This window comes from Mesoplodon mirus (assembly GCF_964341445.2).
Source record: "Mesoplodon mirus genome assembly, chromosome: 14".
Classification (NCBI taxonomy): domain Eukaryota; kingdom Metazoa; phylum Chordata; class Mammalia; order Artiodactyla; family Ziphiidae; genus Mesoplodon; species Mesoplodon mirus.
In genome coordinates, this window is record NC_138990.1 from 84,104,252 (window position 1) to 84,129,105 (window position 24,854).

Consider the following 24,854-nt stretch of genomic DNA (forward strand, 5'->3'; position numbering starts at 1 on the left):
TCTCCATTCAGTTCAGAATCCGTGGATTCAAACCACCATGGATGGTGTAGCACTGTAGTATTAGTAAATTATTTACTAATAATCCAAAATTATTTTGGAAAAAATCTGTATAGAAGTGGGCCTGCACAATTCAAACCTGTGTTGTTTGAGCAAAACCGTACTTGGTATGTAAACGTATGTGAAAAAGTCAGAGTGAGTTTGTCAAAGTTATGGCAAGAACTTTGAAAATTCCAGTTAATGTTTCAGAAGAAACCCACTCAGGCTTGCAGCTTCTTTATCTCTGTTCAGTGGTAAAAGATACAGAAAATGGGCATCCTTGCCAATGTTTCATATTTAATAAGATTCTTGTATTTTAATGCATTAAAAACCTCGGGGACTTCCAGTGGATGAGCATCCACCTGCTAATGCAGGGGACACGGGTTCGATCGCTGGTCCGGGAAGATCTCACATGCTGTAGAGCTAAGCCCGTGCGCCACAACTACTGAAGCCCGAGCGTCTAGAGCCTCTGCTCTGCAACGAGAGAAGCCACCATAATGAGAAGCCCGTGCACTGCAATAAAGAGTAGCCCCCACTCACTGTAACTAGAGAAAGCCTGCACGCAACTACGAAGACCCAGCATGGCCAAAAAACACCCCTAAGAAACAAAAAACAACACCCGTGAACAAATCAGTCACAACCAGGAACAGGTCATGATAGAAAAAAATCAGAATAAGAGCAAATCTATGTTCAGAACAGCTGAGAAAGCATTTTTGACTATTACAGAAGTTTATTTAACAAAAAAGTTCAGTAAGAAAATGTACACGACCCAATTTTCATCATAGTAAAATGTGAGGAGGGGACATGTGGAAGCAGTTGATTGCTCTGGTGAAGACAGCCGTTGTTCATACTCGTTCCAAAGCTTCTAACATGATGATACTATTTCCTCGTATTACCTAAGAAAGAGAAAATGAATTTGAAAGAACACAATTCATTTAACAGACATACCGATGATTAAAATGATTTGATTTCATCAAATCATCAATGGTTTTTTGGTTATTAACTGTGAGTTTGTGAGGCTTTTTTCCTGGTCACAGGAACGCAAAATAATTCCAGTCTTTTAATAATGACATGAAGCCACTAAGCCCTTCATAATGAGATGCACATCTAGATCGAAGACTAACAAGTACCTTTTTGAGACCAGTCTCCAATGACCCATTTCACTTAAACTGCAGGACTCAAAGGAACATGCCCATCCCTGCCCCTAAGGGATCCATAAGTTAGTGGGAAAAATAGGTACAGCAGAATACATCAGTCAGTTTAGGGGTATAAGATCATTGAGGGAACAAACCAGGATGGAAGTTGGAAAAAGTAGGATTTCTGAAGATGACATTTTAGCCGGGTCTTGAAAATTGGGTACAATTTTGACAGGAAGATAGGAAATTCTAGACAGAACTGAGATGAAAAAGTGTAAGGGGATAAGGAAAAATCTAATCTGAATAAAGTAAACGGTTATGAAAGGAAGTGGTAAACAAAGACAGTTCGCACCTAATCTTAGAAGGCCTCAAACACCAATCTTAAAAGTGTTTGGAAAGCATCGTGAAACCAACAATGAACCAGTGACAGTTTCAGAGCTGGGGGAATGACCACTGTTTTGGCAAAAGCGTATATAAGAGAATGGGGGTGGGGGAGACTTAGAGGCAGGAAGAAAAGTTATAAAGAAAAGGCCCCAGGGGCACAGTGCCTGATATAGTAGCCATTCTATAAAAGATAAGCCAGGATACTCATGACAGCATAGGTGAAATGGCTGGTAATGGCTGGTAAAGAGGGATAGAAAAATAAGTCAAACTGGAAGGGGACTATGAAAATAAGGAGCCCCTGGTGGACTGTAGGTAATGCAATCACAGATCAGTTCGAGTAGAGCTGGATAGGTGAAAAGGACAGGAGTGGGATGAGGGATGTGGAACGATTTATTAGAAATGGAGGCATTCTGAGTGAGATCAAAGTGGAGCTATGCTTGTAGGCGGGTGGTGGAAAAATAGCTGTAACTTGTTCTTTCCTCCTCTCATTCTACTTGCTTTATTTATTATATACAGTATCATTTACTATCTTCCTCACTCCAGTGTCATTTCTATGAGGCAGGGACTTTGCTTGGTGCACCATCCCCAGTGCCTAAGCTGTGGCAGACACACAAAAGGTTAAGTACTGTTAAGTAAACAAATGAACCTCCATGTGATTACCGCAGCTGACAGACTGGGAAGGAACATGACAGGTGGGAAAGTGTCTTGGAGCCTGGCAGAGGCAAACAGCAATGAGTATGGTGAGAAGGTGGCAAAGAATTAAAGAGCTGCATTAAAGAGAACAAGGCCCTGAAAATGACAATGGGGATTGAAGGAAACTACAGATTCTTACTCTTCTTACAAGTTAGGAAAAGAAGAAAGCTAAACAACATGATTACCTAGTTCTCAAGAGTTTTAAACTCCTGGCTTATTTGCAACAGATGATAAACATCACATCTCACTGATAAAAGCATGAAAAACAAGTAGGCTTCTTTCCTAGCTCCCTCCTAAATTTGTCCCTTTCTGACACTTTCCCTAGACGTGGAGGGTGGTGGAGAGAAGTTATTTCAGGTAACTAAGATTTTCAGATCTGTGGGCTTTTCCTTTTTGCCATCATTAAAAAACAAAACCACTACTTTCATCAACATTTTCTAAAATGGTATCACACACTTCTTTGCCTTCTCACATAATACACAGTTAAGGTTTGTCGTGAACACCTCTGTTGTGCAGCACTCTACCTCTTTTCCCACTGTGCTCGAGGCCCCATTCTCCGAATCAAACTGGAACCATCAGGTCCCGAATTCCATATTGCTCCTTCGTTGGGCTTCAATACTAAGTATTGGCAAAGTGCTGCTGAGGCTTTTAAAGTCTCTTGCAAGGGCACAACTGCCTAATAAAGAATACAAACATAATATGGAGCTACAGAAGCACAAAGCCTGATCATCTGAAATATGTAGCATCAAAAAAAGACACAATTTTTACTACATTCTTAAGGGAACCTTGGAGTGGAGCAGAATCTTTAGGAAATAAGACAGAGTTGACGCTACTGACTACTCTGGGGATGTCTCAGAAGATAAGAGGCTGGTCAAGACATTGTTATGTAATTATCCACCTGACAGATCCCCCAAACAAATTACGCCACCCCCTTCAGAATACACACATTCTTAATACTATTCTTAATTTAATACTATTAAGTTTGGGCAGAAGACCTAAATAGACATTTCTCCAAAGAAGATATACAGACTGCCAACAAACACATGAAAGGATGCTCAACATCATTAATCATTAGAGAAATGCAAATCAAAACTACAATGAGATATCATCTCACACCAGTCAGAATGGCCATCATCAAAAAATCTAGGAACAATAAATGCTGGAGAGGGTGTGGAGAAAAGGGAACCCTCTTGCACTGCTGGTGGGAATGTGAATTGGTACAGCCACTATGGAGAACAGTATGGAGGTTCCTTAAAAAACTAAAACTAGAACTACCATATGACCCAGCAATCCCACTACTGGGCATATACCCTGAGAAAACCATAATTCAAAAAGAGTCATGTACCAAAATGTTCATTGCAGCTCTATTTACAATAGCCCGGAGATGGAAACAACCTAAGTGTCCATCATCGGATGAATGGATAAAGAAGATGTGGCACATACATACAATGGAATATAACTCAGCCATAAAAAGAAACGAAATTGAGCTATTTGTAATGAGATGGATAGACCTAGAGTCTCTCATATAGCGTGAAGTAAGTCAGAAAGAAAAAGACAAATACCATATGCTAACACATATATATGGAATTTAAGAAAAAAAAATGTCATGAAGAACCTAGGGGTAAAACAGGAATAAAGACACAGACCTACTTGAGAATGGACTTGAGAATATGGGGAGGAGGAAGGGTAAGCTGTGACAAAGCGAGAGAGAGGCATGGACATATATACACTACCAAACGTAAGGTAGGTAGATAGTGGGAAGCAGCCGCATAGCACAGGGAGATCAGCTCGGTGCTTTGTGACCACCTGGAGGGGTGGGATAGGGAGGGTGGGAGGGAGGGAGACGCAAGAGGGAAGGGATATGGGAACACATGTATATGTATAACTGATTCACTTTGTTATAAAGCAGAAACTAACACACCATTGTGAAGCAATTATACTCCAATAAAGTTGTAAAAAAAAAAAAAAGAAGAAGAACCAGGAGACCTGGGTTCTAGTTCTGAGCTTGCCACTAATCAGTGATGTGTCACTTCCCCTGTCTGAGCCTAGGTTTCTCTTTCAGTTAAATGGAAGGGCTGGGCTAAACGATCTCCCGTCCCTTCCTACTCTAAAAATGTTACCATTCTATCCTTCCTTCCAAGGCCTTTTTAATTGAAACTTGTATCAATTTTCAATTCAGAGAGAAATGTTTCTGATGCCTAAGTGAGAAGCTGAGTTTTCAACAAAGGCAGCTATGCAAGTTTTTATTTTTCAGACCAAACGATTCTTTGGGGCAGTTTTGATCTCAGTTCTCATAACTTAAAAATCTAGATTTTGTCATTACTCCAATCTAAAATAATATACTGTGACTCCAGGGAGATCATGGGAAGCAGCCGCATAGCACAGGGAGATCAGCTCGGTGCTTTGTGACCACCTAGAGGGGTGGGATAGGGAGGGTGGGAGGGAGGGAGACGCAAGAGGGAAGAGATATGGGGATATATGTATATATGTATAGCTGATTACAAGTATAGCCAAAATACAAATATTTTGGTTGCCAACACAAAAATAAAGAATGCTCAAAATGTCACATTTAATTTTATAACATGTTTCAGTGCCAGCCTTTAGTATGTGTATGGTATAATCCACACAAATTAGCAGGAACATTCATTTCATATATACTTTACCCAGTAAATATTTAATTTCAAATCTACGGGTCTTGAATCATGTACCAAATACCATCCAGTCTGTTAAACTCTCCTCAAATTAAAGATGAGGAAATGAAAAAAAAAATACTATTAAGTAATTTCAGTGGCCTCAATGGGCCACTGATTGGACAAAGGAATAATGATGCCAACGTAACTGTCTCCTTAGCCAAACAACTTGTGAAAAAACAAAACTGTAACTTGTTTCCCCTTTTTTCCTTAGCAAAGCTATCCTTCCATTTTCTTTAGACTGTTTTTTAAATTAAAGACAATTGATATATTATCATTATTTCATTTTCAAAGTGAACTCAGCCACAAGAATTAGCACCTACTAACACAAGGCTTTAATTTTTAGTCACACAACACCCATCAGAGGTGGAGGAGCAGACTGCCTAACACGGTAAGTAGGTGCTCGTTATTTGAATGACTTGGGAAGACACTGCTTTTAACCAATTTCCGTGTAAAGAAAATTAAGCCCATCAAAATTTAGGGAGAAAATTAAGAGAAAGATCCATGATCTAGGCTCAATTCCTTCTCTGATAAAAATTCCGAGAAGTGCCACACATTCTCTAAAAAGTTGTCTTCCCAAGTTAAGAACTTTAGATGTCAATTCCTTCTTGAATCCTTTTTTAGCAAATTTGTTGACATATGAACCAAAATCCTAATCTACCCTCTATTAGAATGAAGATTTCCTAATCTGTAAAAGGAATGGCTAGGGGGAAATCTTGGGGTATTTTAAAACTGTTTTTATAAGAAACTGTTGCTAATGATTTGCCCATACTTTTATTCATTTTTAACAGAAGCTCAAGGAGACTGTACCTGGAAAGAAGGCAGGTTTACATGAAACGTGTGGGGGTGGGCGGGAAGTCTCATAGCTAGAGATTCCAAGTTGTTTCTCTAACCCTGACTACTGATTTGCTTTTCAAAATGCAGTAATGGAAATACACTTGAAATAAGCAATAACACAAGCCTTGGAAAGGGTGATTAAAAAATTACACCCTTTTACTGCTCAAACTTTAAAAAGTGAGGCAAAATCAAGGCTAATGATTAGGAACTCTTACCACCTCTTAGAGGTCTACATGCTCAATGATTTGCTAAAGCTAAATTGTCTGTTTTGATTCACCCTGCCCAGGTAACTCAGACTTAACACTTACTGGGTATACCGTCCTGTGTTGGGCAGAGTGGAATTCAAAGTCTGGGTCTTGTTGACAAACATCGACAAACTCTTCTTCGGTAGTCATACCACTATGGCCTATTGAATGCAGAAACGTTTGCTCCTATGATTAAGAAGTCAGCATCTGTTTTCCTCCTATTTTCTTCCATGTGAATGGCTGTCATTGTATCCCTTGCAACTTTCACCTTGACTACTTTTTGAGTGTGATAAACCAGAAAATCTAGGTTAATTATATATACAATTAAATCCCAAAAGCGTGATCTGTGACCTGGCAGATCTGCATCAAATGGGCACTTGTTAGAAATGTAAAATCTCAGGTGCCATCCCATACCTATTGAATTAGGATCTGCATTTTAACAAGATTTTCTGGGAATTCATGGCATGTTAAAGTTTGATAAGCAGTAATCCTCACTACATGTTAAAATTACACAATATCTTTTAACAAAAAAAGAGAGCAGCACCCTTAGAGATATAGTTTCAATTGCTTTGAGGTGGACTCTAGGCATAATTTTTGTTTGCTTGCTTTTAAAAAAACTCCTCAGGGCTTCCCTGGTGGCGCAGTGGTTGAGAGTCCGCCTGCCGATGCAGGGGACATGGGTTCATTCCGGGAAGATCCCACATGCCGCGGAGTGGCTGGGCCCCGTGAGCCAAGGCCGCTGAGCCTGCGCGTCCGGAGCCTGTGCTCCGCAATGGGAGAGGCCACAACAGTGAGAGGCCCGCATATCGCAAAAAAATCCCCCCCAAAACAAAAAACAAACAACTCCTCAATGACTGATTGTAAATGCTCTCAATCACTGGTTAATCTTTGCCTTACATTAGAACCACCTGGGGAACTTTAAAAAAATTTTTTTATTGGAGTATAGTTGGTTTACAATGTTGTGTTAGTTTCTGCTGTACAGCAAAGTGAATCTGTTATACATATACATATATCTACTCTTTTTTAGATTCTTTTCCCATAGAGGCCATTACAGAGTATTGAGTTCCCTGTGTTATACAGTAGGTTCTCATTAGTTATCTATTTTACACACAGTGCTATATATATGTCAATCCCAATCTCCCAAATCACCCCTGCCCGCCGGCCCCTGTAACCATAAATTTGTTCTCTACATCTTTGTCTCTGTTTCTGCTTTGCAAATAAGTTCATCTGTACCATTTCACCTGGGGAACTTTAAAAAACTCTAGGCTGCATCCTAGACTAATTTGATTCTAAAATACAACTAAGATTGAGAACTACCACTCTAATGAAGGAACAAGTATGCGTCTCTATTATAGAATAAAGCTCAAAAATGATTTCTAACAGCCATTTCAAGTCTAAGGACCTCAGTGGGTTCTGTGTAAGATTCGGATCTAACCTACAGGTAACTGGGATATTATCACAGTTGAATAACTGTCATTAAGTTAAACTAAAAGGGAGATGGATGTCTAATCTTGCCTGAAATTTGCCTAACTTCAGTTTAACCCAAGAGTTTGATAGAAGGGACGTTAATGCTTATTCCAAAAGAAAAATGAAATCTCTTAAGAGAAATCTTGTGTCTTTACTTACCACCATTCCAATATTGTTCTGTTGCCCACTAGTTGCCATCTCCACACATTCATCTATCACAAGATTCATAAAGGGATCAAATCCCCTCAATATTCCTTGGACATGTCTGCCACCATTTAATTTCACTGTGTAAAGGGAAAAAGACATTTTAATAAAACTGACCATTAATTATCAACTAAACTATTCATTAAAAATTAGGTGAGATAGGGATTTCCCTGGTGGCACAGTGGTTAAGACTCTGCGCTCCCAATGTAGGGGGCCCAGGTTTGATTCCTGGTCAGGAAACCAGATCCCATGTGCATGCCACAACTAAGGGTTCACCTGCCGCAACTAAGGAGCCCGCCTGCCGCAACTAAAGACCCAGAGCAACCAAATAAATTTAAAAAACTAGGTGAGATAAAACTCAGGTATTTGAGATGTATAATCTACTATCTTTACTATAGGCCAAGCACTGGGCTAAACATTTTACATTTACTTTCACAGTTAAACTTATAAGAATCCTATAAAGTAGAATTATCCTGACTTTTTATGAAGGAACTGAAGTACAGCATTTTTAAGTAACTGGTTCAAGATTATACAGTTACTGTGGGGTACAGCTGGAATTCAAACTGAAGGCTGCTTGCCCCTAAAGCCATGGTCTTAACCCCTATATACTTCGAGTACTGTACAGGTTAGATTTTAGTCCTTGTCTGTCCTTTGTTTTAAGGAAAAAAGTTAAGTTTTCAAATAGAAAATAGAAAATACTGTCAATTTTATCAAAGTGAGAGAGGGCTTATATGAAGTAATGAAGAGTCTGAAGTACTGTGAAACTTCCTAAGTATCAAAAATTAAGTAAATAAAACTGTCTAGTTAGAATTTTGATAAACCTGCTTAATTAATGGATATGAATCAGAGGTTCTGTGTGCTTTGAATTTTTATGTTGCTCCTTCAAACATTATATACCGCCAAGGCACATGTAAAAAGGAATTTAATATTTAAAAAAAAAAGCCCAAAAATAAAAAACCAAAAAGACTTACATGATAACTTCTTGTCCATAAATCTGAAAAAGCAAAAGGGGCAAAGATTATGTAACTAATTAAAAAAATTTAAGCACAAGTAAGCACAAAAGTAGGTATAGTCAAGATAATCCGTTAAAATATACACAATAGGAATAATGAAATTTAAAAGAGTAAAAACTGTACTGTGGTAAAGGATGAGAGAGTGATGGGCTACCTCAGTTAGTACTTATACTAACTGAGCAATATGATTTGGGAAGGGGAAGATAAACAAAAATGGAATGGATTTATAATACATTAATGTACATTAAATTGCATCTTTATACTGATGTGAATTACAAACCATTCTTGTTGTTCAATACTGAGCTAACTTTCAATGACAGGATTTTACAACCATAACAGAAAAACAAAGATTTGGTTATATTTTTAGCTATTTCCAAAACCAAACAAAGTTGTGAAGAAACCAGAAGGTATTCAAACTATACCCAATCCAATAGGCATTTTATTTTATTTTATTTTATATTTGAGACAATAAGTAGTATTGTTTTATTTAATATTAAACACCAATCTTAAGTGTTCAGGATAGTCTTCAACACATAATTACGCTTTAGCAAAATAAATGCATATTTTGAAGTTTTAAATAATCTGAATTAAACAAGAAAATTCCATCTCAGCAGGGTAGTATGAGAATATGAAGACATGTAGTCAAACCAGTTTTTACCTCTTCCAGTTATAGGCTAAAAAATATGAAATTTCATTCAATTTTAATATAAATCATGGGAGAATTCAAAGATAAATAAGAGAAAGGGCCTGACAGAAGGTGTAAGAGGATAGGTTTTTACAAATAAAAAGATATAGTATGATATATAAAATAATCTATTTTAATAGGATATGTTATATAAAACAAATATAACACACATGAGCTTATTTAATCCTATGATGGCTTTTATAAATCACATACATACAAATTAATAATAAGTATCAGCATTTAATAGATGGGGAACTGAGGCTCAGAAAGGTTAAGTAAAATTTCCAAAGTCACAGCAGTGAAAAAGTTTGAGCAAAATCAAATGGTTCAGTTTGGCTGGAGAACACAGCACTCAAATGTTAGTGCGTGTAATATTCGGTGCCTGGATTTCTGATGGAGGAGCTTGAGTGCCGGGTCAAGAAATCTGGACTTTGTTATGTATACAGCAATAAGTTATTGCAGCAGAACCAGCCAATGGCAAGACTACTGTGGCATGTGTAAGTCAAATCATTATGCTATACACCTTAGACTTACACAGTGCTGTATGTCAATTATATCTCAAAAAAACTGGAAGAAAAACTGGCATTGACTTTTAAGAGCAGGACAAAGAATTTGGTTAGGCCAGGGTATCTCAACCTCAGCATACTGAAATCTGGGGCCCGATAGTTCTGTTGTTGCATGATATCCAGTGCATTGTAGAAAGTTTTAGCAGCAACCCTGGTCTCTTCCTACTAGATGCTGATAGAACCAGACTCCCATCCCCTCAGTTAAGAACCAATGAGTTATGCTAAACCAGGAGGATGGTATAAAAGTGTAAAAGATGGTTATTTGTGCGAAATTAAAGGAAGAAAAAAATTAAAAGTCATTTTGGAGGCAGACCTGCCAGGATTTCACAATTCATGAAATCTAAAGATAACAAGAGAAAGGTATTAAAACTAGTTTCATCCTCTGAAATTCTCAAATAATGTCTTAAGAATCAAAAAGGAAACCTTACAAATACAGAATGGTCCTTCTGTTAAAAAATAATTACCATTTCTCCAGTTCCTGATGAAGCCAGAGGACACGTAAGATTTTACCAGCTCACCAATAAAAGGATAACTTGGATAAGCATTTTCACAGCAATAATTTTTTTCCTTAATGTTAGGCTTATGATTTAATAATTGTCTTAAATTTATAACAGATCCAACTAAAATACACACGAGTTTTTGCACAAAAGATGGCTTCAATACAAATGTGCATTTAAGTGTAAAATCATTAAATATGAACTTTTCCTTAAGTCTGACTTCTTTATGGGGCTGATAATAAATGAACTGTACACACGGCAGACCAGATGGCTGGCTGCCTCACAAACTGATCCCTGGACCAATTTTCCATCCTTTGTGCTATCCAACTACTACAGCCAGAATTCTGGCATTACATAGTATAAACAAGACAGAGAAATTACTTAGGAAACATGGCCCATGCTAAGTTCAACCAAGAGTGTTTGAGGACGCTAAAACTTTAAAATGGGCCTTATCTAAAGTAGGAATATCCTACTTTGAGTTGACTTTCCTGGGTTCAAACCCCACCCCCGCCCCCCAAACAACCTAGCCTTCTCTAATTAGAAAAAATGAATATTCTCACACAGCTCTGTTAACAGAGCAAGATATCACACGACACTCAAGTTTAAACTAAGAACAAGAAAACAAGAAAAAGGAATGTGATTTCTAAGTTAAAGCTCAAAGAAACAGCTACAAACACACTCTAAGATTAAAGAGGCTTTTGATTCCTCAGATACTATCAAACACTTCCATTCCACCCATCTCCTTAGTTCCTTATAGAATTACTCTCCAGCCACCTTATCTAGAACATGATGCTACTCAAGATGTTCAACAAAGGGTGGCATTCGAGATCTTCAAGTAACCAGCGAGAGCGTGCGGGAGACAGGGCTTGGTGCTCCTGCCTGGGATGCAACTCGGCGGGCGGAGGCGCCTTGCTGCCTCTGGTAAACTTGCCCACCGGGCCGAAATGCTACGTCTGAGCGGGTCTTAGGCCCCGAATCGCGGGACACCGGCCCGGATCTCGGCGGCCACGGATCAGAAGACGCACGCCAGGCGCACTCTCGGGAATGGCGGAGGATCTAAGGAACCCGAGGCACACAAATAAGCTGCCATTTGGGCGCGGGCCTCACACCTACTTACTTCTTCAACTCGGGAGGGTGAGCTTTGCTCATGATGTCTACTCGAGGAGCTCAAAAACGCCTCCAAACGGAACTTGAGTCGGCCCTCTCGCTCCAGCAGTAGGCCCGGCGCTTTGCGTCTGACGTCACTCACCCCGTTAGCCAATTGATTGTCTGCCGCTTTCCCGCTTTATCTCGCGATACTTAGGGAAGGCCTGAGCGTGTCGATCAGTCCCAAGCTTCCGGTTGCGCCGCCAGCGATTGGCCAGGATGGAGGGATGGGACCTTCGGGAACCCCGTTCTTTCCCGTCTGTAAAATGGGGGTGCGCCTCTAGCTTCGGAAGGAGCCTGGTTAATCCCGTGTCTTTGTGGGTTGCAACATGTATCTTATTCATATGTACCAAATGAAAATGAGCTCTAGAGGAGTGGGCCCCTAATATTTCTTTGCATGTGTGGGGATATGTCCATGTATTGCGCTGCCCTTTGTTGTGCTTTGCAGATACTGCGTTTTTGTTTTTGTTTTAAACAGAAGGAAGGTTTGTGGCAACCCTGAGTCTAACAAATCTCTTGGTGCCATTTTTTCTTTTTCCAACAGCATTTGTTCACTTGGTGTCTCTATGTCATTTTGGTAATTCTTAACAGTATTTCAAACTTTTCATCACATTTGTTACGGTGATCTGTGATCATACCAAATAATTCACGTGCGACTTGCTTTATTGAGACATTTGCTTCACTGTGGTGGTCTCCAACAGAACCTGCAGTATCTCGGAGGTTTGCCTGTACTCCCACAGGAGAATGTCATGCTAAGTCTAGGGTTCTGGTAACAGCTCAGTTAGTGAGTGACCTCTGCACCATAAGAGAGGGTGTTTGGGCCTCAATTTCCAAGACTTTGAATCTAGAGCCCAGAAGTGTATTCCCCACGGTCGGTCCTGCAATGCTTGTTAACAATGCCTCCAAAACCCCACTTAACGTACATTGTCTCTCTGTATAAAATGTGAAGTGCAGCACACAAATGATCTCTAATACGAGGTATTGATTTTCAAATCAGGAGTGTAGGTGTAAACCGTGGTCTCTGACTTGTTCCTAGTTAAGTTATCCAAAATAGGTGCATCCACATTTATGAATCAGATACAATTGGGATTAAAGAAGACTTAGGCCAAAATAGAAAAGCATTAGTGATTTTAAGTAGGGGATGGTTCAGATTCAGTTCATTCCTAATGTTCAGGAATGACTCTATTTAAATACCAGTGATAGTAAAGACTTAAACTCATCTATTTTGTACTCTCTTGACACTCAAAATCCCAGGCATTGCATTTTCTCTAGAGGGGTCATAACTGTCTTTTCCATTTTTTGTTGTTAGTGTTTAGTTGAAGCTAGAGAACTGATGTGGATATTGAATTTCTTTTTCAGCCTTATAGTTTCTGTCTTTTTACATTAACAGACTTCAATTTGTAGTGTCCTAGCATGCCCTCAAAGTTCTTCTCATTTACAAGCATCCGAACCATAACATATAACTAATTTTCACTCCCCTGGACCTCTTAAATTTATTTCACACATTACAAAGAGAAGCATCCTGAGAAAGTTATATATTCACTGGCCAGATATAAGGAAAGAAACACAATAGTGGAAGAAAAATTAAGTCATGTATTTTTAAAACCAAACCACTAGGAAAATATATCACAGTCTTGAAACAGCAAACAGACAGGCTATATTATCATTTCAAGTAATAAGTTGGTAAAAACACAAGGTCCTTAATACAATGATAAGGTGCCAGAACTGGGGCAAGAACAACGCATGACGCACAAGTAGTATTTGGTACCAGAGGGCTGTCCCGTTTTTTGCTCTAAAGGAGTCACAGCTTGCCCCTGAGTTGCTTACTTTTTCTTCTTTGACCTTCGTGTTGCCAAGGGATTGTTTCAACAGAGCTCTGTTATCACAGGGGGCAAAGTAAGCAATACTGGGTTTAGGCTTTCATTCTATTTTGTTTTACGAAAACCAGATTTTTCCAAAGCCAGTACTTCATAACTCTCTTAATTAAGCAGCTAACAATTCCTCTTTCACTGTTCATTCTTGAAGACTAGCATATAGCACAATCAAAATCCCCTTTCCCTTCAAGGGTGAGTGTCACTGCAAGATTGTCTTGTCACTCGGCTGACTCTGCTGCTGACAGCCTCAGGGCTCATCATGGCTGCCAGTCAGAGGGAAGGTTTGCTTCCCCTACCAGTGTGATAGCACTTCTTAAATTTTTGCAGGGTTTCCAGGCTGAAAGATGTCATGTGTGAGAATTTAAAGAAATGCGCATCCACATCCTGACGGCCAGAAATGAATATCTGCAAGGACCTTTTCAAAGTTTTTATCGAAACTACCTCTCCCAACTATACATCTTAAAGTAGCTTCATGCCCTTGTATATAAAACAAAACCACGCAAAACAAATCCCCAGAAGCCCCCTTTCCCCTTCTAAATTAGTGACCTCATGGATTTTGTCTTATTTCCAGTTTGTGGGAAATGTTGTAGTGATCCTTCTGGTAAACAGGAGGTTGACAACAAACAGAAACACCTCTCCTCACACTCCACCAGCTCATAAGCAGGTCAGATGAACCTGCCAGCCTGTTGGTATCTGTGTACTAAGAGAATCTGGTACCTTGGAGGGCTCTGGTTTGGTACAAGGGAGACTCCCTGTTGCCAGGATAAGCACTTGCCATGTGAAATTCAGGCTCACAGAAACTCTCCTGTGCTATCTCTGACCCCAATTTTAGCACCAGGTTTTTTCACTTTCTAGGTTTCAAACACAAAGGAACCAGTGTCCAGAGGCAAGTGATGTAGGCCTTAAACTTGCTGCCATCCTTAATTTCCTCATTCATAAACTTTCCTTAAACTTTCCCATTTCTCTTTTTAAATAGACTCTTGCCTTCAGCCCCGATGGCCAATAGCAGACATCTATTTCCCAATGGATGACAGAGACTCTTTCATCTTCTTGGTCATGGTTGGGATGAGGTTCATGTGGTCATCTACACACGTGGTCACGCAACGCTCCAGCTGCCGCTTCACCTGAAGCTCTTTACTCCCTGCATCAATTGAATCTTTGGCTTTGTCGTTGCAATGCATAGTGCACCGGGCCAGGCGGTCCTGCGGCAAGAGGGAAAAGGGTAGAGGAACTGAAAGGCTGGCCTTTATTTACCAAATGCTTATCACGTGCCAGGCTCTGTGGTACGTATTTTTCTACGTATTATGTGGATTGTCTTGATCAATTAAAGTGACACTATCGTGCAATTAACCAAGACTGTCCTGATTGAAACAGAGGGTGGCACCATGAGGGCCCAGGGAAAGCATCACTAGAAAGCAGGTGAATAACAGAATAAATTGTACAGAAGCCCCTTTCAGGAGGTGAGAAGGAACTAGAGGCTACTGTTACTCAACTACAGACTTTCAAACACCTTGATTTTATAAGGTCTGTACTTGCTACAGAAAAATACTCAATTCAACGAATATTTAATGAGCATCTACTATGTGCTAGGGACTCTTCTAATGTTGGGGAATACAGCAATGAGTAAAACAGATAAAGTTCTTGCCTTCATTGAACTGATATTTCAGTGAGGGGAGAGAGACAAACAAAATAAATAAGTGGAGATGTTGGGGGAAACAGTTGGATATATGAATCTGGAGATCAGGAGTAAAGCTGGTCTAAAGATATGAATGTAGGAGTTGTCAGCATATAGATGATATTTGCTATGAGACTAGAGAACTAGATTGAAAAGAAAAAAGATCCAAGGACAGCCCTGGGCACTCCAGTGCTCTTCAGAGGTTGGAGAGGGAAAAAAAACAGTAAATGAGAACAAGAAAGGAGAGAGGGAGAGAGGTGGAAAACCAGGAGAGTGAGCCATCCTATCCTGGTGGCCAACTGAGTACAGATTTTTAAGGAGGGGGAGAGGAATCCACTGTGTCAATGATGCAGGTAGGTTGAGTAAGATGAGGAATGAGAAATGACCACTCCCATGGAAGGGAGTGGCAAGAGTGGTTCCGGCACAGTGGGAAAGTAAGTCTGATTGGAGGAGTGACAAGTGAATGGAAGAAGAAAGTTGTATAGTAATTCAAGAATCAAAATTTGAAAGACCCTATCTGTAAAATAAAGTGTCAAACACAAAGAAAGCCCCGAAGTTCCATGATCTTGGAGAAGTTATTCTTTTATAGTGTCAGTAATTTTGAAGAATTTTATACAGAATGTAAAACTGTACCACATTAGATATAATTTTTCCATTTGAACAGAATCCCAGGCTATGAAAACTGGTTCAGAGGTGGGCCCTGCTTCCCCAAGTTCCAGGAAAGTATATCCAGAGGAAGGGAGTAAAAGGAAGTTGTGGATACCCTTTGCTCCAGAGAGGGATACTGTAGGGGGGCTTCTTAGTGACCTCAAAGAGGCTTGTGAGTCAGGCATCAGTGAGTCAACAATAATAATTCTTCATATAAATGGCCGCTCTTTAGTGACACAGGAGCTGCCCCCTGGGTGTAGCAAGTAGGAGCATCCTGGGTGGGTATATCCACAAAATGACGGCAGGACCTTGTTCTAATCTGTACGCTTTAAAGACTGGCCCATTCCACTTTCCTGGGGATTCTGCTGTTGTAAGAATGAATTAATATGTTTTAGAAAGCTTTATACTGTACAGTATACATATGTATTTGATATTTATGGGGGAAAAAACATAAGGCTCTTGGTCATGAACTCCCTTGGTTAACTCCCTTTTACATTGTTTCTATGGGAAATTTTTACAGCACTCAATCTCCAGGACTTTTTCCAAAATTTGAAACTGTGTAAAGAGTAGTTGGCCATAGGACTGTCACAAATGTTAACACAGAACCAAGACACTAAAGCTAAGAGTTTTGAACAAATGCTTGTCATCTGCAAAAGAGCAACAGCAAGGGCTAGAGTCATTTGTTTGTAATTCCTCACCTGGAACTTCTCCAACTCGCTGGTCACCAGGGCCTGGGCTTGAGCCAGAGGTGCATGGCAGCGCTCAATGCACTGGTGCACTTGCTGCATGGACGCCTGGCTGTCCTCACAACAGCCGGCGCTGCACCGGAACATGAGGCCCTGTGGGGGGAGGGCAGAGGGAGGTTAGGTAGGAAAGCCTCCGGGACAGAGATGACCACGGAGTGCAACAGAGGCTAGGAGAAGCATCATACCCGCACCTGTCCTTAGAATAGACATCAGGACCTTAAAACCACGAACAGGAACATTATCCTCGGTGCCTAGCGTAGTGTTTCACAGCCTGCTTGCCGCTAGCTCATTGGCACTTGTTGAATCGAAGGCTGGGTGGACAGGGAAGGTGGTGGAGGGTCAGATGAAGCCAAGCTCTGAAAACCTGGCGCCTAAACCACAGGGTTCAGAGGTCAGCAATCTAGTAACCTACATTCCACCAGAGGGCAACTGGTCCACTGACTCCAGGGGCACCTTTACAAGGGAAACCCACAATCCGGTTAGGGAAGCAGGACCAGCAGCCACAAAACATTTAGGAGATCAAAGTGGAACAGCACATAAGCCAGCTCTGTGTGGAGCCAGGTTCGGTGCAACAGAACCGGGCATGACCTGGCCATTGAGGAGGCCGAGCGCAGTCCCCTTTCCGCTCTTTCACCCTGGCTGTGCTCTTTCCGGGCCTCTGGCTGCTCACCTGCAGAAGGGGCCGCGCAAGTGGGGAAGGTCGGGGAGGCCTAACATCTTACACCGGGAGCTTCTTAACCCTGGCCCGGGGACACCCCCTCCCCCGGCCTGGCCTTGGGGGCAGACGGCCTTGCGCATGGCGAGGGAGCACAGATTTCATCCGCTCAGCCGAAGCTCCAGAAGTTCTGTCTGAGGGTGAGCCGAGCTTCCAAGGATGCCGCGACGACCCCAGTGACACCCCGACCCGGGTATGCAGGGAGGGAGGCAGTGGCGCCGGGGATCGTGCGACGGCTGAGGGAAGGGGCCAGGAATCCCGGACCGCCTTGGCTCCCCCCGGGTCGGCTCCCGACCCGCTACCTGCATCTTCCGGATGTTCTCTCTCTCCAGACTCTTCACCATAGAGTCCACCGCCTCCTGCACCCGGAGCTGCTGCAGCTCCGCCATGGCGACACGGCGCTGCTCCGCGCCGCGCCGGCGCCCACATGGACTCCCGGGCACGAGCCCGCCCCCTCGCCGCCTCTTCCCGGGTCACCGCGGCGCGCCCTTTCCGGGCCCACGCCGCCGCCTAGCGTCCGAGAGGAGCAACTGCATGTCCGGCGGCTAGCTTCTGCCCGCGCTCCCTGGCCCTTCCACCTGGAGTCCCCGCCCATCTCTCGGCCTTCTTCACCTAGTTCGCCCACCTCCGCCGGCAGTGCAAGCGCCGAGACTGCATTTTTCCCTCTACCTTCCTCCGTCCCTCTTATGTATGTATGTATGTATGTATGTATTTTGGGGTACGCGGGCCTCTCACTGCTGTGGCCTCTCCCGCTGCGGAGCACAGGCTCCGGACGCGCAGGCCCAGCGGCCATGGCTCACGGGCCCAGCCCCTCCGCGGCATGTGGGATCCTCCCGGACCGGGGCCCGAACCCGTGTCCCCTGCATCGGCAGGCGGACTCCCAACCACTGTGCCATCAGGGAAGCCTTGTATTTTTTTTTTTAAATTGAAGTATTTACAATGTTGTGCCAATCTCTGCTGAAAGAAAGTGAAAAAATATTTAATATAATTAACATAGCAGATAAGTGCACAGATCTTAGATGTAAACACCTTGATGTGTTTTAACAAACCTTGCCCTTTCCCAGTCAATCCCCGCCCATTCCCTCCCTATCTCCCCACTCCAGACCCCAGGCAACCACTGATCCGCTTTCTACCACGACAGATTACACTTTCCCTTTCTAGAATTTATAAATCATTCCTATGTACTTTTTTGGGGGGTTTGGCTTCTTCACCTAACATAACGCTTTTGAGATTGAGCCTTATCTTCAGTTCCTTTTTGCTGCTGAATAGTATTCCATTGACTGGACATACAACAATTTGTTTTTCCATTCATCTGTTGATGGACATTTGGGTCTTTCCCAGTTATTAGCTATTCTGAATAAAGTGGTGACTATGAACATCCTTGAGCAAGTCTTTTGTAGATATAGATGTCCATTTCTCTTGGGTAAATATCTAGAAGTGGAACTGTTGGATTGTTGGTAGATGTATGTTTATGCATTTATTTCTAATAAGAAATTATTAACCTCAAAGGAGCAACGCAGGGGCTACAGATATTCAATCGACAATGAAGCATTTATACAGCAGTAACAGTGGGCTGTTTCTGAGCTCCTGGAGCAGTTCTATCAGGAATGCCCAACCCCACCTCCAACTTTACTGTCCTGTGTATTCATTGATTAAACACACGCAGTCGTCCCTCGGTATCCCTGGGTTCCGCATCCGCAGATACGGAGGGTCGACTATGATACTTGAGTGTCGGTGTCAGGACTTGGTGTGTGCAGTGGGTCCTGTAGCCAACCCCCCGCGGATACCAAGGGACAACTGTAGATGGTGCGTGGCACGAGGCACAGCGGTAGGGGCGAGGGTCCACAGGGGAGCTTTGGTGAGGGTGAAGGGAGCAGACAGGTAGTGTTGGAAGAGATGTGCTAATACGGGGTGACCGCGGCTGGCAAGAAGGAAGTGAGCAGTTCAAGTGTCTCAGGAAAGCTTCCTTAGAGGATACGACAAGTGGGTGTTTTTGCCTGGCACACGAGACGGTGAAGAGAATGCCATACCAGGCACGGGGAGCTTCCTGAACAAAACAGAGTGTGAAACAGCGTGAAGCTTTGGGGAAGCCAAGTGGTTTTGCTGACTTGGAACCTGGAGTAGAAAACGAGAATAATGAGTGAGGGACACAAGGAAAGGGGCCTTGACTTTGGAATTTAGGCATTTGCTGCCATCGGACACTAGATGGCAGGAGAACTCTGGTTTGAGTGCAGTGGGCCGCTTGACAGCCCAAAGACTTCAAGCCTCAGGCACTTCTCTAGCCCACGGGCTGGTGACTTCCAGGAAACCACTGTTCAGCATCTGAAACATCCTTTACACTTCAAGGCAGTCTAGAGGCGGCTACCAGCAGTCTCTGGAATTAGAATGACCCCGGCTATTACTGAATGTGCCAGGCTTTGTTTTAAGTTCTTTATATGGGTTATCTCATTTAATACCCACAACAATCCTATGAGGTGAGAACTTTATTATCCACTTTTCTCCTGCTTAGGGCAGAAAACTGAGGTCTAGGGAGGTGAAGCCATTTGCCAAAGGTTGCATATTTAGAAGCTAGAATCGGTGGAGCTAGACTTCCAACCTGCATAAGCTAACTCCAAACTGTGAAGTAGGAAATCTCTGTTATGACTGACAATGTTTATACTTATGTTTCTGTATTCCATGGAGAGTTCTTACTTTCTTCGTTATAGAACAATCTGAAATGTCTCACCTTTCCCCCTTATTTCTAAAATGTCAGATTGAATCTCTCCAACAAGTCCTACTTTTAGGAGCCCAGTTAATCACACTAAAATGAATTCAAAAGTCCTTGAGTAATGCAGCCTTACTAGTTCGTGTATATGAAATGAATGGTTCTTTAGTATATTTATGAAAAATGATTCCTGACTTCATTTGGCTTTGGAAACCTTCATGGTGGAAGCAGTTTAATCTCATTTTAGGAAGCTCAGGTACCTTGTTTGTGTTGTTTTCCTGGTGCTTTGGGAGTAGGAAACTGAGGTTTCAGGATTCGAGATCTTGTCTGGCCCAGCCTTGGCTGACTCACTGGAAACAAGTCTGAGCCCTTTCAGGGTCCTGGATGGTCAGTTGTATAATCTTGATGCCCTTTCTACCTCCCCTGCATGTGACGCTCTGCCCTCAGACCCTGGTTGTGGCCCAACAGCGTCCGAAATACTCCCAGCCACTCTGCCAGAGAAAAACAATGGCAATAGATAGACCAAGACTCTTTCTTATATTCAGATATGGGTGGGATAAAGGGGGCCCTGGGACCTTGGGATGATAGGAGGAAGTGAAATTTGCTCATTGCTGTCACCTTGACTGAACTTCACGTTAGCAATGGGTGACAGCCAGAAACCCCTTTGGCCAACCTAGGTTAAAGAGCTCCTGGGGCTTCCCTGGTGGCGCCGTGGTTGAGAGTCCGCCTGCCGATGCAGGGGACACGGGTTCGTGCCCCGGGCTGGGAAGATCCCACATGCTGCAGAGCGGCTGGGTCCGTGAGCCATGGCCGCTGGGCCTGCGCGTCCGGAGCCTGTGCTCCGCAACGGGAGAGGCCACAACAGTGAGAGGCCCGCGTACCGCAAAAAAAAAAAAAAAAAAAAAAAAAAAAAAGAACTCCAGATGAACCTCTATGCATCAAACTGATAATTCAAAAAACAATTCTTATGTTATCACTTTCTAGTCATGATATTCTATTCCTTGGTAGGTTAGGAAGTCTGCTGAGGAAAAGAAAACTCTCACACAAAGAATACCACCTTCTGTAGAATGAGGAATTTATCTTTTGGTAAGTCATAGAAATTTTTATTAAAATACATTTGAAGCTTTGATTGAACAGTTATATATATAACTAAACATAAAATAAAGCAAATGTTTTATGATTATAAATATTCTACCATGTAAATATTTCTTGAATCTATTCACATCTCTCCAGCCTACTGTTATCACCCTAGATAAAGCCACCATCATTATTAATATTATTATTATTTGCCTGGGCTACTACAATTGACCCTGTTTAAATCTTTTGCATATCTTCCGATTGAGTGGTCTTTTACTTCTTGGTTTGTAGAATATATTTATATATTTTTGTAATGGGCTTTTTGTCAGTTATAGGTGTTATAAATATTTTCTCCTATTTGGTGACTTGCCTTTTCACTTTAAAATTGGAAGAAGTCCTTAACTTGAATTTAGTCTTATTTATAATTTTTCCCTTTATAGTTAATTTCTTTTGTGTCATGTTTAAAATTTTTTTCTCAACTCCAAGATCATGAAGGTATTCTTTTTTTCTTTTTTAAAAACTTCCCTCTTTTTTAAAAAAATACATTTACTTGTTTATTTATTTATTTATGGCTGTATTGGGTCTTCCTTGCTGCGGGCTTTCTCTCATTGCGGTGAGTTGGGGCTACTCTTCGTTGCGGTGCACGGGCTTCTCACTGTGGTGGCTTCTCTTGTTGCAGAGCATGGGCTCTAGGTGCGCGGGCTTCAGTAGTTGTGGCACGTGGGCTCGGTAGTTGTGGCTCGGGGGCTCTAGAGCGCAGGCTCAGTAATTGTGGCATACGGGCTTAGTTGCTCCGCGGCATGTGGGATCTTCCCGGACCACGACTTGAAACCATGTTCCCTGTGTTGGCAGGCAGATTCTTAACCACTGCGCCACCAGGGAAGTCCCCACGAAGGTATTCTTGAGGTGTTTAAAAATTATATTTACTTATTTTTATTCAACCTTTCTTCTTTCAAATATATGCATTTTAAGGCTATAAATGTCTCTCTTCTACTGCTTTAGCTAATAATTTTGTTCAAATATTTTATAATTTCCATTATGAATTCTTCTTTGATCCACAGGTTATTTAGAAATGTATCTCTTAATTTCCTAACATATGGGTGTTTTTTTAGGTAACTTTTTGTTAGCAATTGCAGACGTGACTACATTATGGTCGGCAAACGTTCTCTCTGTTGAAATTTGCTTTATGGACTCAAAATAGACTTTTCTGACTGTTCCCTGCTCTCATACGCTCCCCTATCCTGTATTCTCTTAGCATCTTGCACTTGTCTGTGACAGTACTCATCACTACTGCTCCTTACTTGTCTTATGCTTATTTTCTTTGCTAGATTAACACCTCTACAAGGTCAGGGACCATGTGTGTCTTTTTTTTTTTTTTTTTTTTTTTTTTTCCATACGCGGGCCTCTCACTGTTGTGGCCTCTCCCGTTGCGGAGCACAGGCTCCGGATGCGCAGGCTCAGCGGCCATGGCTCACGGGCCCAGCCGCTCCGCGGCATATGGGATCCTCCCAGACCGGGGCACGAACCCGTATCCCCTGCATCGGCAGGCGGACTCTCAACCACTGCGCCACCAGGGAGGCCCTATGTGTGTCTTTTTCATTCCTCTTCCTCAATTTTTTGCTCAGTGTCTGGCACATACTAACCCCTCAGTAAAAATGTGTCTAATTAACAAATACATTTATTTATTTCGATATAAATATAATTAACCATAAATATTTGTAAACCAGGGAAAAAAACAATGATAAATGGATAAATAAAAAATTAAAAATCCATAATACTACACTACTATTTTAAATACCACTGTTGGCATTTTTATTTTTGGTTTAAATATGATAAACGTTTATTTCGCATATATCATCTGAAGATAAGCAATCTAGGGCTCATAGGGCAGCTCCATGGCTCTAGTCTCGTTCTAGTTGCTCTGCTGTTCCCAGGGACCACACCTTCAACCACATGGTCTTTTTTTTTTTTTAATTAATTTGTTTATTTATTTGTTTGGCTTCATTGGGTTTTCGTTGCTGCGCCGGCTTTCTCTAGTTGCGGTGAGCGGGTGCTACTCTTTGTTGTGGTGTGCGGGCTTCTCATTGTGGTGGCTTCTCTTGTTGCGGAGCACGGGCTCTAGGCGCGCGGGCTTCAGTAGTTGTGGCTCGCGGGCTTAGTTGCTCTTCAGCATGTGGGATCTTCCTGGACCAGGGCTCGAACCTGTGTCCCCTGCATTGGCAGGTGGATCCTTAGCCACCAGGGAAGTCCCCCACATGGTCTTGATTTATTTCTTTCCAGTCTTTTTTCCTATGCAGAGTTTTTTTTTAAACATTGGGGTAATAAAATATATATACTTTGGTATCTTGCTTTTATAATTAGAAGTATTTCCACGTCATTATGTACAAATAAAGGAAAAGATAGTATGTGGTTAGTCATCAGTGCTAGGTAGAAGAAGTCTGAAATTATAATACAAATGTTAAGATTTGAGTAAGTCCTAGGATGGAGGCTGGTAAACTCCCAAATGGTTGAGCAATCCAAGAGCAAAGGGGCCACATCTAAGTTCACAGGGGCCCAGGGAGTTGACCAGACTGCACAGAGGTGATGGCTGCATGTTTGGTGTAGGCAGAGGGTCCTTAGGCAGCCCACAGGTTCTGCAAGGCTCAATGTGAGTAGGAGTTGCCCCAGATTGTCATGGAGCCAGACAGGGCCTCAGAGAGTCTGAGACTATCTCTTTCGCATGGACCACCCAGGATGGGAGCTGCCTAATGACCTCCGAGGAGTGGAGAGAAGCACAGAGCCCAGAAGTGGAGGAGAGACAGAGCTGGACCCGGACAGATCTTGTGGTTATGAAGAAGGATGACTCGGCAGCACCTTGGTTCACTCCATGTTCACTTGCAGATGCCGGTGTGGACCGATGCTACAGCTCACCCTCCCCACAGACATCTTGTTAGATGCAGCTCTGGGATGTGTCCCCACATTGATGAAGATTGCATCTCTGTCACCCAGCTGAAAGGAGCTCACATAAGAAATTCTTTAGCCTTAGAAAAATAAAGTTGCATTTCTTTTTTTTTTTTTTTTGGCGGTACGGGGGCCTCTCACTGTTGTGGCCTCTCCCGTTGCGGAGCACAGGCTCCGGACGCGCAGGCTCAGCGGCCATGGTTCATGGGCCCAGCCGCTCTGCAGCATGTGGGATCTTCCCGGACTGGGGCACGAACCCATGTCCCCTGCATCGGCAGGCGGACTCCAACCACTGCACCACCAGGGAAGCCCTTCCATACACTTTTGAAATGACAGGGTCCAAACATGGCTTCCCCCATCATCTGGGTCATGCTCTCCTGAGCCTTAGTGGTGGGAAGGGTGGGCTCTGGAGCTGGACCCAAGCTGGGAGCTGAGTGGGGGCTCATCTTTCTCATTTGGGATGTTATCTTCAGTAATAATAATAGCAGCTTCCATTTACTGAGCACTTACTGTGTGCCAGACATACTGTTATCCTCATTCAACAAAGGAGTGTCAAATAAAAAACAAATCCAGACTTAGTAAGGAGAAACTTTAGTTCAAAATGATTATTGTAATGGGGGAGGGGGACTACTTTAAAAATGTGCAATCCTCTCCAGAGTTAGGCAAAAAGGGTTTCCCTTTTACAGAGCAGGAAACAAAGCTAGAGAGAACCAGGTGTGAGAAAGTGGGATGAGGGGATGGTGAGATTAGCTAGTAGATCAGAGATTGTTTTACCCTGAGGCTAGCTTAATTTCTGGGAGGGATCCTTTAAGGGGGCTGTATGCTGGCTCAGGCTGAGGGTGGACGAAAGTTCAGGGAGCTGGAGATATCAGAAAA

The 24,854-nt window shown here is 42.4% G+C and overlaps 2 protein-coding genes and 1 long non-coding RNA gene across 3 annotated transcripts; 1 reads left to right on the forward strand and 2 right to left on the reverse strand.

Moving 5' to 3' along the window:
- Positions 1–746: 746 nt before the first annotated feature.
- SNRPG (small nuclear ribonucleoprotein polypeptide G) lies at positions 747–11,703 on the reverse strand. Its single transcript, XM_082642963.1, has 4 exons — positions 11,571–11,703; positions 8,664–8,686; positions 7,648–7,772; positions 747–932 (listed from the first exon to the last, which is right to left on the reverse strand). The coding sequence occupies exons 1-4, from the start codon at positions 11,600–11,602 to the stop codon at positions 882–884; spliced, it is 231 nt and encodes a 76-aa protein (XP_082499089.1). The 5' UTR covers positions 11,603–11,703; the 3' UTR covers positions 747–881.
- Positions 11,704–13,119: 1,416 nt separating this feature from the next.
- FAM136A (family with sequence similarity 136 member A) lies at positions 13,120–17,675 on the reverse strand. The gene is made up of 3 exons (XM_082641935.1): positions 17,560–17,675; positions 16,495–16,635; positions 13,120–14,675 (listed from the first exon to the last, which is right to left on the reverse strand). Exons 1-3 carry the CDS (start codon positions 17,644–17,646, stop codon positions 14,487–14,489), a joined length of 417 nt encoding a protein of 138 aa, XP_082498061.1. The 5' UTR covers positions 17,647–17,675; the 3' UTR covers positions 13,120–14,486.
- Positions 17,676–17,684: 9 nt separating this feature from the next.
- LOC309815254 lies at positions 17,685–24,451 on the forward strand. The gene is made up of 3 exons (XR_014295826.1): positions 17,685–17,945; positions 20,970–21,047; positions 23,771–24,451. It is a non-coding gene; the product is annotated as an uncharacterized lncRNA (long non-coding RNA).
- The last annotated feature ends 403 nt before the right edge of the window (positions 24,452–24,854 follow it).